At 36.0% G+C, this 16,232-nt stretch overlaps 1 protein-coding gene across 24 annotated transcripts in view; it reads left to right on the top strand.

The window, feature by feature from the left end:
• The window catches only part of LOC127435273 (pleckstrin homology domain-containing family A member 5-like), a 207,633-nt gene that overhangs the window by 65,544 nt on the left and 125,857 nt on the right, over nucleotides 1-16,232 (top strand). Inside the window, exon 4 of one of the 24 annotated variants that reach the window (XM_051688602.1) lies at nucleotides 9,665-10,666. The exons of the other annotated variants lie outside the window; for them this stretch is intronic. Within the exon in view, the coding sequence (XP_051544562.1) occupies nucleotides 9,665-9,815 (151 nt within the window). The 3' untranslated portion in view covers nucleotides 9,816-10,666. Of the gene's footprint in view, nucleotides 1-9,664; nucleotides 10,667-16,232 lie in introns of those variants that run through there. 24 annotated transcript variants of the gene reach the window in all.

Raw genomic sequence — 16,232 nt, 5'->3', positions numbered from 1 at the left:
GAGGGCTTTTTGTACATCAAACCCTTAGTCCACAACTTGTACCGTGTGTATTTCCCATCACAATACCTTGTTCAGGTTCTCTGTTTGTGTAACAACATAAAACGACCATATTCTTTGATGCTTATGATCCTTATTAAATCTGAAGTATCAGAAAATGAGTTTTGTGGCCTGTTACCTTTTTAAAGCAAAATATATAATCGTCTGCTCTTAAGTTGACTAAATTAACATTGAACAAGTGCACGCATTTGAAATTTACAGTCTTTATCTTGTGGGAAAACAAACAAAAACAGACCAGACATTTTGATGACTCATTCTGCACTGCGCAGATTTTTGTCCAATCAGATGCTATCTAGAGTTAGAGTGCCCCTCCCACTAATAACACCCGCAGCTGAGGCCATGTCCACACTAACATGTTTTTGTTTGAAAACCCATTGATTTTGTTACGTTTACACCCCTCATCCACACTAGAATGCTTTTATCTCCCCCCAAAAATTTCCGTGTTTCTGCTGTGGGCTGACTAGCAAGTAGCAAATCATAATCATGGCTGTGATGTAAATAAAGGCTATTGTCTATTTAAAGAAGGGATGACAGACCTTCGATATGTCCCACCAGGAAGTACCTCAAAACAGAAAGGGTTGTGATCTTTGTACATTGGTTTTTATGAGTCAACATTATAAATATAAATCGAACCTATTTTCTTTTTTATATTACATGTTCTTGGTCACATGATAATCCAATTAAATTCCTCATGGATAAAATCAAGTCTCGCACTGAGAATCGTTCTCTCTGTTAAATGCAGACTGCGTCTGTATGTTGTTTATCACCTATGTGAGAGGCGCTTGTGATCTGTCTTACATAACAGGACTAAAGGAGGGATGAAGATATTCTCTCTCTCTCTTTGGAAGAACTATAGCTCATTTGGTGAAGATTATACATTTCAGTCTCTAAAGCTATCGTATGGCCTCAGTTGTATGGACTACTTTTATGATGCTTTTATTGTGCTTTTTTGTCATTTTAGAACTTGACAGGCCCTGGTCACTGTATGCTTTTGTAGTATTTGAAAGAGCAGCCTGAACATTAATTTCATTAAATTGACTGAATTTCTTTTGTTGCACTAGTAGTGTGATTGTTATATGTGTGCTGTAAGAGTATTTTGATAAAGCTAAATGACTAATTATTATATGGGTAGTCAAAAGGGGCGTGCTTTTGCCAAGAATTTGCACTCCAAATATTTGTTTGTGGTACTCTCTACACACTTGTACACACTTGAGAACAAGCCATGCTTTCTTAACACACAAGCCAAGTTTGTAATCCCAGTGCCGCACCCACATTTACACAGCCAGTAAACTGGCATACACACATATATGAGGTAAGAGAGACTACTTTGCAAGTTTTTCTGTGTAAACAGCACAGCAGAGGGTGATCTAGCATACTAGAAGAAGTTTGCTAGTCCCTGTTATCCACTTCTTCTGGTTTTAAAAGTAATACAGCCCATCAAATTACTTTTTATGTACCTTTTTTATTGAATTGTAATAACCTTTCCTAATATTCCCGTTACACATGTGGCTAGGAGGATTCCCATGTCAGAATGCCATTGGAGGAGTGTTTGTTTTCATTGCAAGTAACACAGGAAATGAGGGTTTTCCATAAAGTACATTTCTGGTTTAAGTAGTCTTATGGATGTAGTGTCTCTGTAGAAAGCCTGTGGAGAGATTTACTCTCGCAAGTAATCAGTGTATGCTATTAAAACTCACTGGGGTTGCGTCACAAACTCACATAATAACAAAGACTCCTAACTAGAATTACGTAATGTTGAACGTTCTTCATAGTTTCAAGTTGGCGCCTGAGAGATCAACCTCAGCGGTGATTTTAGTGAATTTAGTTTTGTGGTTTCTGTTTTGTTTTCTGTTCTGCTTCATTGTTGTGCTTTTTTATTTTGTTATGCTTTTGTTTTGCATTGTGTTGTTTTGCTTGTGTTATGTTCTGCTTTTTTGTGTTTTGTTTTTGTTTTGTTTTCCTTTTCTGGTTTTTAGTTGCTTTATTGTATTTTATTTTGTGGTGTTGTGTTTTGCTTTTTTTTTTTTTTGTGGTGTTTTGCTTTTTTTTTGTGGTGTGTTTTGTTTTTTTGTTTTATTTTGCTTTTTGTTTTGTTGTGTTGTGTTTTGCTTTTTTGTTGTGGTGTGTTTTGCTTTTTTGTGGTGTTTTGCTTTTTGTTTTGTTTTGTTGTGTTTTGCTTTTTTGTTTTAATTTTTTGTGGTGTTATGGTTTGCTTTTTTGTTGTGTTTTACTTTTTGTTTTGTTGTGTTTTGCTTTTTTGTTGTGTTTTGCTTTTTTTTTGTGGTGTGTTTTGCTTTTTTGGTTTATTTTGCTTTTTTGTTGTGTTTTGCTTTTTGTTTTGTTGTGTTGTGTTTTGCTTTTTTGTTTTAATTTTTTGTGGTGTTATGGTTTGCTTTTTTGTTGTGTTTTACTTTTTGTTTTGTTGTGTTGTGTTTTGCTTTTTTGTTGTGTTTTACTTTTTGTTTTGTTGTGTTGTGTTTTGCTTTTTTGTTGTGTTTTACTTTTTGTGGTGTTGTGGTTTGCTTTTTTGTTGTGTTTTACTTTTTGTTTTGTTGTGTTGTGTTTTGCTTTGTTGTGTTTTACTTTTTGTGGTGTTGTGGTTTGCTTTTTTGTTGTGTTTTACTTTTTGTTTTGTTGTGTTGTTTTGCTTTTTTGTTGTGTTTTACTTTTTGTGGTGTTGTGGTTTGCTTTTTTGTTTTTGTTGTATTTTGCTTTTTTGTTTTTGTTGTGTTGAGGTTTTGTTTTTGTTGGGTTGTGTTATGCTTTTGCTTTTTGTTTTGTGGTATTGTGTTTTGCTTTGTTTTGTTTTTGTTGTGTTGTGTTTTTTGTTTTGTTTGTTGTGTTTTGCTTTTTGTTTTGTGGTATTGTGTTTTGCTTTTTTGTTGTTTTTGTTTTGATTTGTTTTTCTATTTGTGCTATGTTGTAGCTTTGCATTTTTGTTTTGTTTTGCTTTTTGTAGTGTGTTGTGTTTGGCTTGTTTTTTAAGACCTTTATTTATTTATTTATTTATTTATTTAATTTTTTTTAGGAATGCTTTACGCTGCTTTTTATTGAGAGTAGAGAGGTAACAGGAAATAATTAGAAATATGGGGGAATAGAATCAAGACACATCGCAGGTCGGATTCAAACTTGAGTCTCCCACATTGCTCAATGTGTTTGGAGCTTGTATGCTAACATCTCTGACTACGCAAGCTATTTATGTGTTTGTTCTTTGCATTAAGAAACCAATCTCATTGTAAATGCTCATTAAGGTGACATTAGAGGCGTTCAGAGTAGAATTATCTGATAAATTGTATAAACAGATCCGTAGTATTTGACATATTTACATAACATAATCACTTTAGCTTTCCACAGGGATGGACATCAGATATGATTATACTTTAATCATAATCTGATAATAATGACATTCGCTTTTATGATTAAGCCACTTTATCAGTGTAATAACAGTGCTGCTGTTACTTTGAGGCCACAGTTAGCTCCAGTTTTTCATAACCGCTCTGTCGAAACAGACAAATAAAAGATTGAAACAGTTATGAAATGTAAAGAGTTGTTTTTTAGAACATTTTTATTCTGAGAGGAATAAAAATACATCAAAAGGAGGAAGCGTAAACTTGAAATTACCATTATTAGTGTCTCTCTCATTCTTTGTAACTCAAGCAAGTTTCCCTGGAGAGCCTGCGCTCCGTTGGATATGAAATCGTTGCTTGAGAGCTTGTTTCTCCGGCATTTTGCTTACCAGGGATCGAGCCACGTTACTAGAGACTTACAGTTTGTAAAGTCATGCATAATAGAAGAAATTAGCTAAATCAGTCAGTATTTGTAGTGGGAGCTCTGAGGCGGTATTAACACTGACCCCCCTCAGTGTCCCCGCGGTGGTAAGGCCACCACCACAGGAATGGAGTAATTGAAAAGTGCCCTGATTTTGAATAAAGTCACACACTCTCATTAATCTACTATAAACACAGAACTGTAGCTCTTAAAGGGACACTTCACTCAAAAACTGTATTTACACTCACTGAGCACTTTATTAGGAACTCTATGGTCCTAATAAACTGCCTGATGTTGTCTTCTGTTCTTGTAGCCCATTCGCCTCAAGGTTTGACGTGTTGTGCATTCTGAGATATTCTGCACACTACAATTGTTCAGAGCGGTTATCTGAGTTAACGTAGCCTTTCTGTCAGCTCGAACCAATCTGACCATTCTCTGTTGACCTCTCTCATCAACAAGGCGTTTCCGTCCACAGAACTGCCGCTCGCTGGATGTTTTTTGTTTTTGGCACCATTCTGAGTAAATTCTAGAGACTGTTGTGTGTGAAAATCCCAGGAGATCAGCAGTTCCCATTCTGATGGTTGATGTGAACATTAACTGAAGCTCCTGATCCATATCTGCATGATTTTATGCACTGCACTGCGGCCACATGATTGACTGATTAGACAATCGCATGAATAAGTAGCTGTACAGGTGTACCTAACAAAGTGCTCAGTGAATGTATATAATCATTTACCTTATGTTGTTCCAAACCCACAATTACTTACTTTTGTGGAACATTTTGTCTAAGCAAAAAAAAAACAAAAAAAAAACAGTGTATGTATATATATATATATATATACACACACACACACACACACACACACACACACACACACACATATATATATATATATATATATATATATATATATATATATATATATATATATATATATATATACAGCTTTGGAAAAAATTAAGAGACTTCTGCAAAATGATCAGTTTCTCTGGATTTACTATTTATTGGTATGTGTTTGAGTAAAATGAGCATTTTTGTTTTATTCTATAAAGTACTGACAACATGTTCATTTAGAGCATTTATTTGCAGAAAATGACACCTGGTCAAAATCATCACTGATCCTCCACCTGGTCGTCTAATGGTTAGATGGAGACCTGGCCTTCAAGCCACAGTGTCTCACACCCACTGTGAAATTTGGTGGAGGATCGGTGATGATCTGGGGGTGCTTCAGCAAGGCTGGAATCGGGCAGATTCGTCTTTGTGAAGGACGCATGAATCAAGTTCTCTGCACTCACTGTTTCAAAAGTATAGCCACAAGACAAACAATTTGTGTGTTAACATAATTTTAGTGTGATAAAATCGCTTTTTCTGTGTAAAGTTACAACAAATTTTACAGCTTCGTTTCCGTGATTTAATGTTAACAAACCATAAAACTCTAAAATACATTACAGAAACGACATTACAGCTCAAATAATACATTAATCTTAATAAAAGATTTAATGTAAGTGCTTTTATAAAATTATAAGCTTCTGCCTTTTATCCCCTTCAAAAATTGTCCCCATTCACTTCCAACTAATTATTTATTTATTTATTTATTTTTTTTTTGAGAAAAGGAGGGACGAGACTTTTTGTGGTAATCAACATTTTGCCACAAATTTACCCTAACTTGTATTGAACCCGGAATATTCTATAGAATATTCTATATATAACTGATATGTTCAATCAGTCAGTTTCACATAAAAAGCACTATTCTATTTACAGTATGTGTTCAATTGTGAATGTTTATTCATTGCACCAAGTATTATTCAGACTCCATCATTGTATAAATGTCATCTGCTAACAGTAAAACATCCGACTCAATGAGCGTTAAATAATTTGTCTAGAATATGCTGCCTTATTGAGCTAATTTATCCTCTTGTATTGCCCTGGGCTGCTTGAATAACACCCTGGAGCAAACAAATATTCAAGTGAACCCACTTAAAGAATTTCACTTTGCAAAATGTCAGTTTGTCTTATGCCCTGGCGAAACCATTTAGAGTAAATCTCTAATTTAATGACATTCATTTTTGGTGATCGACAATCAAAATATGATTTGTGATTTGATATAAATGGCTTGCACATGATTTTACGTAATAAATATGCAGTGACAAAGATAATACATACTCAATACACAATGTCTGTTAAACCTTTATATTTATTTGCTGTGTGATTATACATGTGCAGGTGTTGAAAGGTTCACCTTTCTCCCCTCCAACTCTTTTCTCTGCCGTTGACATCAGAAACACATGATGTATGGATTCAGTGATGCTCAAGATAGATTTGCCCTTGTTTATGCTCATTAGAATGACACCGTTTTGATATCGTGCATACTTATGACAGTCAGTCATGTGCTGCACTGCATATGATAATGAATTCTTTGTTATTAAAGTCAACACGAAGCGGTGTACTTCAGTAATGTGAAGTATTTCTGAGTAAAACATGATTCAGTTTTCAGCTATGTGTTTGGGGCATTGTTACACATTTAACATGTGAAGAGGTTAGCCAATCTTAAGGGGTCAGGAGGAGGTTGGAAAATTGTCATGAAAAAAATAAACACTAGTATTTAAAGTGAAGTTCAATGAAAAAATAAAATGCTGTATGGCCCATTTAATAAGCACTGCATCACTGTGTAATATATTTGCCCCAGAACCCCAGTGTTGCTTTCCCTGCGCTGCTGTTTACTGTGAGCGCACAGCTCATTTAGCATTAAGAGTTTGATCATATTTTTAGCCTTTTTAGATTGTTCTGGGCTGCTGTTATCTGTGCAGTCTGCAGGGGTGGATGGGAAGTGTGTGTATCAGTATCTAGTGAGGAAGAGGAAGATCTGTAAGAGCGTTAGTGTGTGTGTGTGACAGCAGTGTATCTGTGGAATGATCTCAGCTCTGGTCATCAGGTCACTTCACAGAAACAGCAGACACACTTCACTGTGTTGCTGGAAACAGCAGCTCTCACAGCAGGAAATAATCTGTGATCCTGAACAATAATAACACTGATTGATCCTGTGTGTGTGTGTTTATATTCAGATCACCACTGCTTCTGTTTTCAGACTGTTTACAGTCTACTGTCTGCTGGTCTATAAATATTACTCTGTCTGTCTGTGTCTGTCTGTCTGTCTGTCTGGTCTATAAATGTGACTGTCTGTCTGTCTGTCTGCTGGTTTATAAATATCACTCTGTCTGTCTGTCTGTCTGTCTGTCTGGTATATAAATATGACTGTTTGTCTGTCTGTCTGCTGGTCTGTAAATATTACTCACTCTGTTTGTCTGTCTGTCTGTCTGGTCTATAAATGTGACTGTTTGTCTGTCTGTCTGCTGGTTTATAAATATCACTCTGTCTGTCTGTCTGTCTGTCTGTCTGTCTGGTCTATAAATATGACTGTTTGTCTGTCTGTCTGCTGGTCTGTAAATATTACTCACTCTGTCTGTCTGTCGGTCGGTCTGTCTACTGGTCTATAAATATGACTGTTTGTCTGTCTACTGGTCTATAAATATGACTGTCTGTCTGCTGGTCTATAAATATGACTGTTTGTCTGTCTACTGGTCTATAAATATGACTGTCTGTCTGCTGGTCTATAAATATGACTGTTTGTCTGTCTACTGGTCTATAAATATGACTGTTTGTCTGTCTACTGGTCTATAAATATGACTGTTTGTCTGTCTACTGGTCTATAAATATGACTGTCTGTCTGCTGGTCTATAAATATGACTGTTTGTCTGTCTACTGGTCTATAAATATGACTGTTTGTCTGTCTACTGGTCTATAAATATGACTGTCTGTCTGCTGGTCTATAAATATTACTCTGTCTGTCTGTCTGTCTGCCTGGTCTATAAATATGACAGTTTGTCTGTCTTTCTACTGGTCTATAAATATTACTCTGTCTGTCTGCTGGTCTATAAATATTACTCTATCTGTCTGTCTGCTGGTCTGTAAATATTACTCTCCCTGTCTGTCTGTCTGTCGTTCGGTCTGTCTACTGGTCTATAAATATGACTGTTTGTTGGTCAGTCTGTCTACTGGTCTATAAATATGGCTATTGGTCTGTCTGTCTGTATGTCTGGTTTATAAATATGATTGTCTGTCGGTTGGTCTGTCTACAGGTCTATAAATATGACTGTTTGTCTGTCTGTCTGGTCTATAAATATGATTGTCTGTCCGTCGGTCTGTCTGCTGGTCTATAAATATTTGTCTGACTGTCTGTATGTCTGATCTATAAATATGACCCTGTCTGTCTGTCTGGTCTATAAATATGACTCCTGTCTGTCTGTCTGGTCTATAAATATGACTCCTGTCTGACTGACTGACTGTCTGGTCTATAAATATTACTCTGTCTGTCTGTCTGGTCTTTAAATATTGACTCTGTCTGTCTGTCTGTCTGTCTGGTCTATAAATATGACTGTCTGTCTCTCTGATTAATTAATATTACTTTGTCTGTCTGTCTACCTATCTGTCTATCTGTGTCTGGCTGTCTGTCTGGTCTATAAATATTACTCTGTCTATCTGTCGGTCTGTCTGTCTATAAATATGACTCTGTATGTCTGTCTAATGTCTCTGTCTGTCTGTCTGTCTACAGTACTAATCCAAAAATATAATAAAGTGAGATTAACAAAGCATTTGAAATTCCCTCATCGATTAGCTGTTGAATAGATTCAGTGAAGATATGTTTGTGAGGAAAAACTTTCAAGCGATTGCTGAACTAATTATTGTGATTCATAAAATCACAGGAGGTGGGTTTTACAAATTGTTCACAGAAGTGCTGTAATCCTTTGACTAAATGTGTGGAGGAGGATGTTGGCTCATTTTTAGAGGAATCTACACCGCTGTGACTAAGCAGGGCCCACTCCACCTGTTTCACAAAGAAATTGCACATCATTATTAACGCACATATCTTATGATTCGTCTCAATCCAGAAAATACAGCTCTGAGTAAACCAGCTCTAATGTTGAATTTATTTATATTGTATCAGGAATTAATTTACATATTGTGACATGCGGAAAAAATTTTTTTGAGGTTCTTTCATCTTCATTAACAAAAACTAATTAAACCTAAAAGTGGCTTGTTACTACCAGGGTTTTTGTTTCATGTACCTCTGTATTCATTGAAGTACCTTTGTTTAATGTATAGATACCGTAATTATTCAGTACCATGGTATATTTCAAATTATGAAATGTCATCAAATGTGTTCCTGTAAACTGGTCTTTTACTAATTAACTATAAAGCTTAAATGCATAATTTTTTAAGAAATGTGTCTGTGGTAGCATCATTTTGTCCACCAGAGGGCATGAGTCACCTATTTTCTTGCTCCTGATCCAATATCAGACTATCAGGACAACAGTATTAGCAATTGTGCATCTGATTTTAACATTTCAATGCAAATAGTGAATTTTCACACTTTGAATACTGATGAGGTGTGTCTGATACTAAAATAAATAGTTCAGGATTCTTTATGCACCTTATTTACCGACCACCCACAATGGCAGTGGCTTCTGCATGGGCAAACACCACTCACATTTCCTTGTGAAACGGAAAAAGTATTTTTCGTATGTATGCTTTGATGGGACATTACTATAGTGATGCACATATAAAACCTGCCTATATAAAGTGAAGTGCATAGCAGCTCAGTGTCCAGATTAGGGCAGTATTGAGCTGACTGTGTTCACTCATGCTGATTTGTGTGTTACCTTCATCACAGGCAACATACACTAAACATACACTCTCTGTCTGTCTTTCTTTTGCATGTCCATCTCGATCCGTCATCTGAACAGGTAAGACTCTCTATTTCCTTGCATTTTATCCAAGCAGGACTGTTCTGATGATTAAACTGTTTATATTAAGGCTTACACATAGGGGCTTTGTTTTTGGAGACAAGCAGGAAAATGGGTTCATACAAAAATACAATTCTTTCATCGTTTACTCACCCTTTTGTTGTTCCTTTCATCAGTGGAACACTTGAGATGATGTTAGGCAGAGTGTTAGCCTCAGTCACCATTCACTTTAATGTCTGTAAAAAAATAAATAAAAAAAACAATGAAAGGGAATGGTGACTGACTAACATCTCCACAGGTGCTCCACAGAAGAAAGAGATATCCACATGAGTTTGGAATAAAATAAGGGTGAGTAAATAATGACAGAATTTTCATTTTTAGGTGACATTTTCCCTTAATATGTAGTTTAACAGCTGGTTTAGTGAACATGTGGTTGTTGTTGTGTATTTGCTCTGGTTTTATGGGCTCAGACAGTCTGACAGCTAGTACGTCTTGTCAGGGATTTGTTGTGTGTGTGTATGTGTGTGTGTCAGTGGGTAATAATATCTTCAACTGTTTCTGTGTAACATTGTGAATAAGAGTTTGAGCTTTGCTTATGTTGTTTAAACAATAACAAGGATTTTAGAGACATTACATGATAGAGACTTAACGTAAAGCTTCACATACTGATTCTAAAAACGTAAAAAGATATATTCTACACTTTTAGTAGCATTTGATTTTTGTTTTTCATCGAAGTCAACTTATAATAGTCAAGGTTTATTGCAAAAGCAGTAATTTAGTTTTAAATGATCTGACCTTTTATAAATAGGCTGTTTTTGCTACTGTACCTTTAAGACTTTGATATGCAAATGACCTCTGTTATGATTGGCTAACTGTGTACTGGTGTTATGTAAATATGGGTGGTACAAAAGTCACCCCCACTGTGCTAGGATGTTGTAGATGGTTGCTAGGTGGTTGCTTACTGTCCCAAGTCCCTATAATATTCTGGTCTGTATATATAACTCTGTTCCCTCCTTCATTGTAAGTCTTTGTGATATTTCCTCCCCCGAAAATCGTAAGTCACATCGCTTTGAAAAGGAATAGCACATCTCTCCTTTACAAGTGGCATGATTTGAAGTATTATTCATTGGTCTGTGAGCTTTGCGTGAGTGTATGTCTGCATATTGTTGTACATCAGACTGTTTTATTTCAAAAGTGCATAAAAAAAAGTCTTCTTTAATTGTGGTAAGGTGATATCTTCCAGGTCATTTGAGGTCTTGCTTTGACCTTCCCAGTTCAGGCAGGTTATCATGACACCCCTCATAAGTTCAGAGGTGATCATGAGGTCAAAAACTGATATTGTTACCAATATATCATGTTGGGACGTAACACAATTTCGGCCAGTTTAATCCAAAATGACATAAAATGTATTTTGGTTTTTAGGAGAAAGAGAAAACAATAGGGATGGGACGATGTATCGAATTTCGATACATCGCGAACCAAAAAAAAAAAAATTACGAACCATACCCTGGCATAACTTGATATTTCGAAATTTGCAACGTTGTTTTCTGTCACTACTGCGCTTTTTTCTACATTGTTTACAGGGTTCACAGAAGGTCCTTAAAGGGGTCATGAAATGGAGAATCAAATTTGCCTCGATATTTAGACATATAAGAGGTAACTACTATAAAAACATATTGTACATTTCAGATGGTGGTGGCGTAGTGGGCTAAAGCACGTAACTGGTAAGTAGAAGGTTGCTGGTTCGATCCCCACAGCCACCACCATTGTGTCGTTGATCAAGGCACTTAACTCAAGGTTACTCCAGGGGGACTGTCCCTGTAATGAGGGCATAAATGTATGTATAAATATATATGTTTTTACACATCACACAACATGCGTCATCGCCCCGCCCACTGGTGCGCAGTTCAAGTCAATATAGGAGACCTTCCGTGGCTAATTATTCTTAACATAACACCAAAGAGGGACCCATCTGGACTGTTTTGATTTATTTTGTATATAAACATGAACTACACAGACTCTTTGACTGCTGCTATGTACGCAGTGTCAAGTTACAACTCTGAAAGGGAGAAACAATTCTCTCATTCCACTGCTGCCTCTGTCTTGGATGCGTTCTTTGGCCCATCTGCGCTATTTTTAATTGTTGGTGTATGTAAACACAGGACATCTTTGACGATGGACGTCTTTGACTGTTGCGGTGTGTTTTGGTGTGTTTCCAGCAATGTGCAACTCAATGCACCTTCAGTATGTGTGTATCATTTCACCATTCTTTGGACTATGTGTGTGTTTTTTTTTTTTTTTCGGCTCATTTCAGCATGGATTGCTTGTGAACAGTTATAATATGATTCAAGCTTCTCAAAGGAACTGTTATTGAAGGATAGGGCAGTTAAAAACACTTCAGAAACATAAGTAAACAGTTCTATTCATGAATTTTTAAAAGTCATGCCTGTTTGGTAGTTTATGGTGCTGAGTTTTAGCAGCTGTGCTTGAGATGAACAGTTTAATATATTCGGATGCAATGTGTTGGATGTGCACTATGTGTAAACCCTGAAATTTAGTTTTATAATGTCGAGGTTCGTTCTCTTCTGATTGAGTTTGCTGAATTTGACGGGCTGCATGATGTTAGCCATTCAGAACAGTGTCTTGTGTAAGTGTCAACTTGTGTTTAAGTTTTAAGGAGGCGCTTGGGCCAAAACGGAGCATTTCAGACAGAGGGCCAAAAACAGGGTGGAAAATGATCATATATTACTAAATTGTGACTGTTTTGTTGCAAAAAAACAAAACAACTTTTATAACATTATCATTGGACATCAGAGAAGATAATACAATTATAAATATATAAAACAAAAAACACTTCATGTAAGTACTGGAATACCAGGAAAATCGCCTTGTTTTGAAAAGCGCTTGAAGTAAAGCGGATCGTTTCCTCCGTGTAATGTGTGTCCATCAAAGATGAGGCACACTCCAGTTTCATTGAATAATGTGTCTTAATATCCTTTCTGTTCTTTACAGTCAGACAAAAAAGTTAAAAGAAAAATTAACTTTAATCTCACGCAGTATGGATGCGCTAAAGAAACCGAGAGATTCTTGTTGATGTTCTCTGAACCGGAACAATGTGAGCTGCTCGTTGAACCCTTAAAGTGACAGTAACCTTTTTAGCGTTTCTTATACAAATGAATGTAAACTCAGTGTTATTACATGTAGATTGTACACATTATTTCAAACAGTGATAGCTCATATCATTATTATATATACCATTTCATGATATAATATTAATTTGTATTTTTACAAAGTTAAAATGTGATAATGATGGCGAACAAATTATTAAAAAATAAAATAGTCACTTTCACATACTTCAGGACAGATTCTGTTCAGTTCAATTGCTTGTTCTGCACCTGATCAGCCTGAATGTAGCCCACTATTTTTGAAAGCTAATGTGATCTTTTCTTATAGAGAAAGGTATATGAGCAACTCTTATTATTTAAACTTTGAGCATTTATATTGTGTATTAAATAACTTTATTTTGATGTGAAATTATAATGTGTATTTTGCAAAAAAACAAAATATAACAGAAAATTAAAAAATAAATCTGTATTATTTTGTCATTAAAGTGTTATATCGAATCGAGATTATATCAAATCGTCAACCCAAAATCGTATATCGAACCGTATCGTGAGAACCATATCGTCCCATACCTAGAAAACAAGCGAAACTGTTAAACAGATCCGCTTAACGTTAACATACTTAAAACATAGTCTATTGTGATTATAAAACAAACAAATAAATATTATAGACTAATATTAATAGTAAAAAAAAAGTAATCAAAGGCTAGTAAATTTAATAAAATAAAAAAAAAATTATGAATTAAATGTTTGTTTATTTATTTATTTTAATTTGTTTATTTATTTAACTGTTCATTTACTTTCTTTCAAGTTACTGTTTTTTCAGGGGCCTGGGTAGCTCAGTGGTAAAATACGCTGGCTACCACACCTGGAGTTCGCTAGTTCGCTAGTTTGAATCCAGGGCGTGCTGAGTGAATCCAGCCAGGTCTCCTAAGCAACCAAATTGGCCCAGTTGCTAGGGAGGGTAGAGTCACATGGGGTAACCTCCTCGTGGTCACTATAATGTGGTTTGTTCTCGGTGGGGTGCATGGTGAGTTGAGCGTGGTTGCTGCGGTGGATGGCGTGAAGCCTCCACATGCGCTATGACTCCATGGCAACGCGCTCAACAAGCCACATAGACGTGGAGGCAACTGGGATTCGTCCTCCGCCACCCGGACTGAGGCGAATCACTCTGCGACCACGAGGACTTAGAGCGCATTGGGAATTGGGCATTCCAAATTGGGAGAAAAAGGGGAAAAATCTCCCCCCCCCCCCAAAAAAAAATTACTGTTTTTTTTATATTTTAATTTAAAGTGCAAATTTGGTGTCTAAAAAGTAATGTATATATTACTGCTGAACCCCATGTGGTGACAAATATGTGGAATGTTCCTCGCATTAAAGTCACAATTTTAATATGTGGAACAAATTTACATTGTCTTTATGATAGATGCAGTACAATAATAATAATAATTATTATTATTATAATTTAGATAATATAAATATATAAAAAAAGGCTAATTTAAAATTTCTGTTTTGGCCCAGTGTGTACAGAATTTAGTTTTGTGTTTCAATTCTGTGCACCTATATTTTCATGCATGCTTGTTCTGCCATCTTTGTATTATCTCTCTTTCTCATTTAACTCTTTTTTCAGGATAATTTTATAATTTTCCTGCTTACTAAACGAGCACCAGAATAAAATCTTTCCGTCCCTTCTTTGCACCATATGGACTAACAGTAAACCGTGATGATAACAAAATAAACAACATCACCAAACAAACATTTCGTCTTGCACAGTTTAATGGATTCAATGACACTGCTGTGAGAGTTACCAAAACATTTGCTAAGTAAATACAGGTGTGTAGATACTGTATATCAAAGCTGTTGTTGGTGTCATGCAGTCGATCAACTGAAGGGGGCACTGTTTCCACCTGACATTTTATTCAGCATTCTGAATTTCAGGGTCAGTATTTGAATGTTGGCAACTGAAGAATCCAGCTTTCTGGCTGACTGACAAAGAGTTGAATATCAATGATTCAACAATTCTTCTCTTAACGATGCAACTTTAATAAACCCTTGTGTAATAACAATTCACCCTTGATTTTCTTTATGTGTCGGTCTCTCCTCTCTCTCGGTTGTGTTCTATTCCATTGCCTGCGCTAGATATATATCATCAATCTGTGACCTAGTTTCTGAGAGTTCAGCTTTACAGTAGCTTGCTGGCTCCATACCGCGCCCAGGGCCACAGCGATGGGACTGGCAGAACTAAATCAGGGCAGGTCACACCCACTGGCACACATACACATGCAAATAGATAGATTTAAATAACGAAGCAAGATTCTTTTACTACAGCACAGCTCATATACATGTATTGAAATTTAAAAGAATAGTTCACCCCAAAATGAAAACTGTCATAATGTACTCACCATAATGTCATGTTCAAAACTTTCATGCTGCTGTTTTTTTCTGTGCAACACAAAAGGAGAATATGCAGCTCTTTTCCATACACGTGTCTCTCAATTTCCAAAAAGGGCAACAAAACACTATAAAACTAGACTTATATGGTATATTTCAAGTTTTGTGAAGCCATAAAGAAGGTTTATGTGTTAAACACTAAATGCAAACAATAAATGGCTTTGGCAAGTAAATAAACATTTTAATTAGCTTTTTAGGCTTTATTAGAAACAGCAACATAATACAAGATGATAACCTTCCATTCACTGAAGATATAAACCATCTACTAAAGAAAACATTGCAATTTGCATGTCCTCTAACAACTTTTACTGGAAGCAGAAATGCATTATTGGAAGTGTAGAAAGTCTAAAGTTGTTATATATATATACAGTATATATACAGTTGAAGTCAGAAGTTTACATACACCTTAGCCAAATACTTTTATACTCAGTTTTTCACAATTCCTGACATTTAATCGTAGAAAACATTCCCTGTCTTAGGTCAGTTAGGATCACTACTTTAAGAATGTGAAATGTCAGAATAATAGTAGAGAGAATGATTTATTTCAGCTTTTATTTCTTTAATCACATTCCCAGTGTGTCAGAAGTTTACATACACTTTGTTTGTATTTGGTAGCATTGCCTTTAAATTGTTTAACTTGGGTCACTTGTTTTGGGTAGCCTTCCACCAGCTTCTCACATTAAGATGCTGGAATTTTGGCCCATTCCTCCAGACAGAACTGGTGTAACTGAGTCAGGTTTGTAGGCCTCCTTGCTTGCACACGCTTTTTCAGTTCTGCCCACAAATTTTCTATTGGATTGAGATCAGGGCTTTGTGATGGCCACTCCAATACCTTGACTTTGTTGACCTTAAGCCATTTTGCCACAACTTTAGAGTGTATGCTTGGGGTCAGTGTCCATTTGGAAGACCCATTTGTGACCGAGCTTTAACTTCATGGATGATGTCTTGAGATGTTGCTTCAATATATCCAGTGGCAGGTTTACGATTTCTGAGGCCCCAAGCAACCAACCAACCCGGGGCCCCATTTAATAA

This window comes from Myxocyprinus asiaticus, chromosome 45 (assembly GCF_019703515.2).
Source record: "Myxocyprinus asiaticus isolate MX2 ecotype Aquarium Trade chromosome 45, UBuf_Myxa_2, whole genome shotgun sequence".
NCBI classification, from domain to species: domain Eukaryota; kingdom Metazoa; phylum Chordata; class Actinopteri; order Cypriniformes; family Catostomidae; genus Myxocyprinus; species Myxocyprinus asiaticus.
Note: the sequence above shows the minus strand (reverse complement) of the source record. Positions and strands in the feature narration are given on the sequence as shown.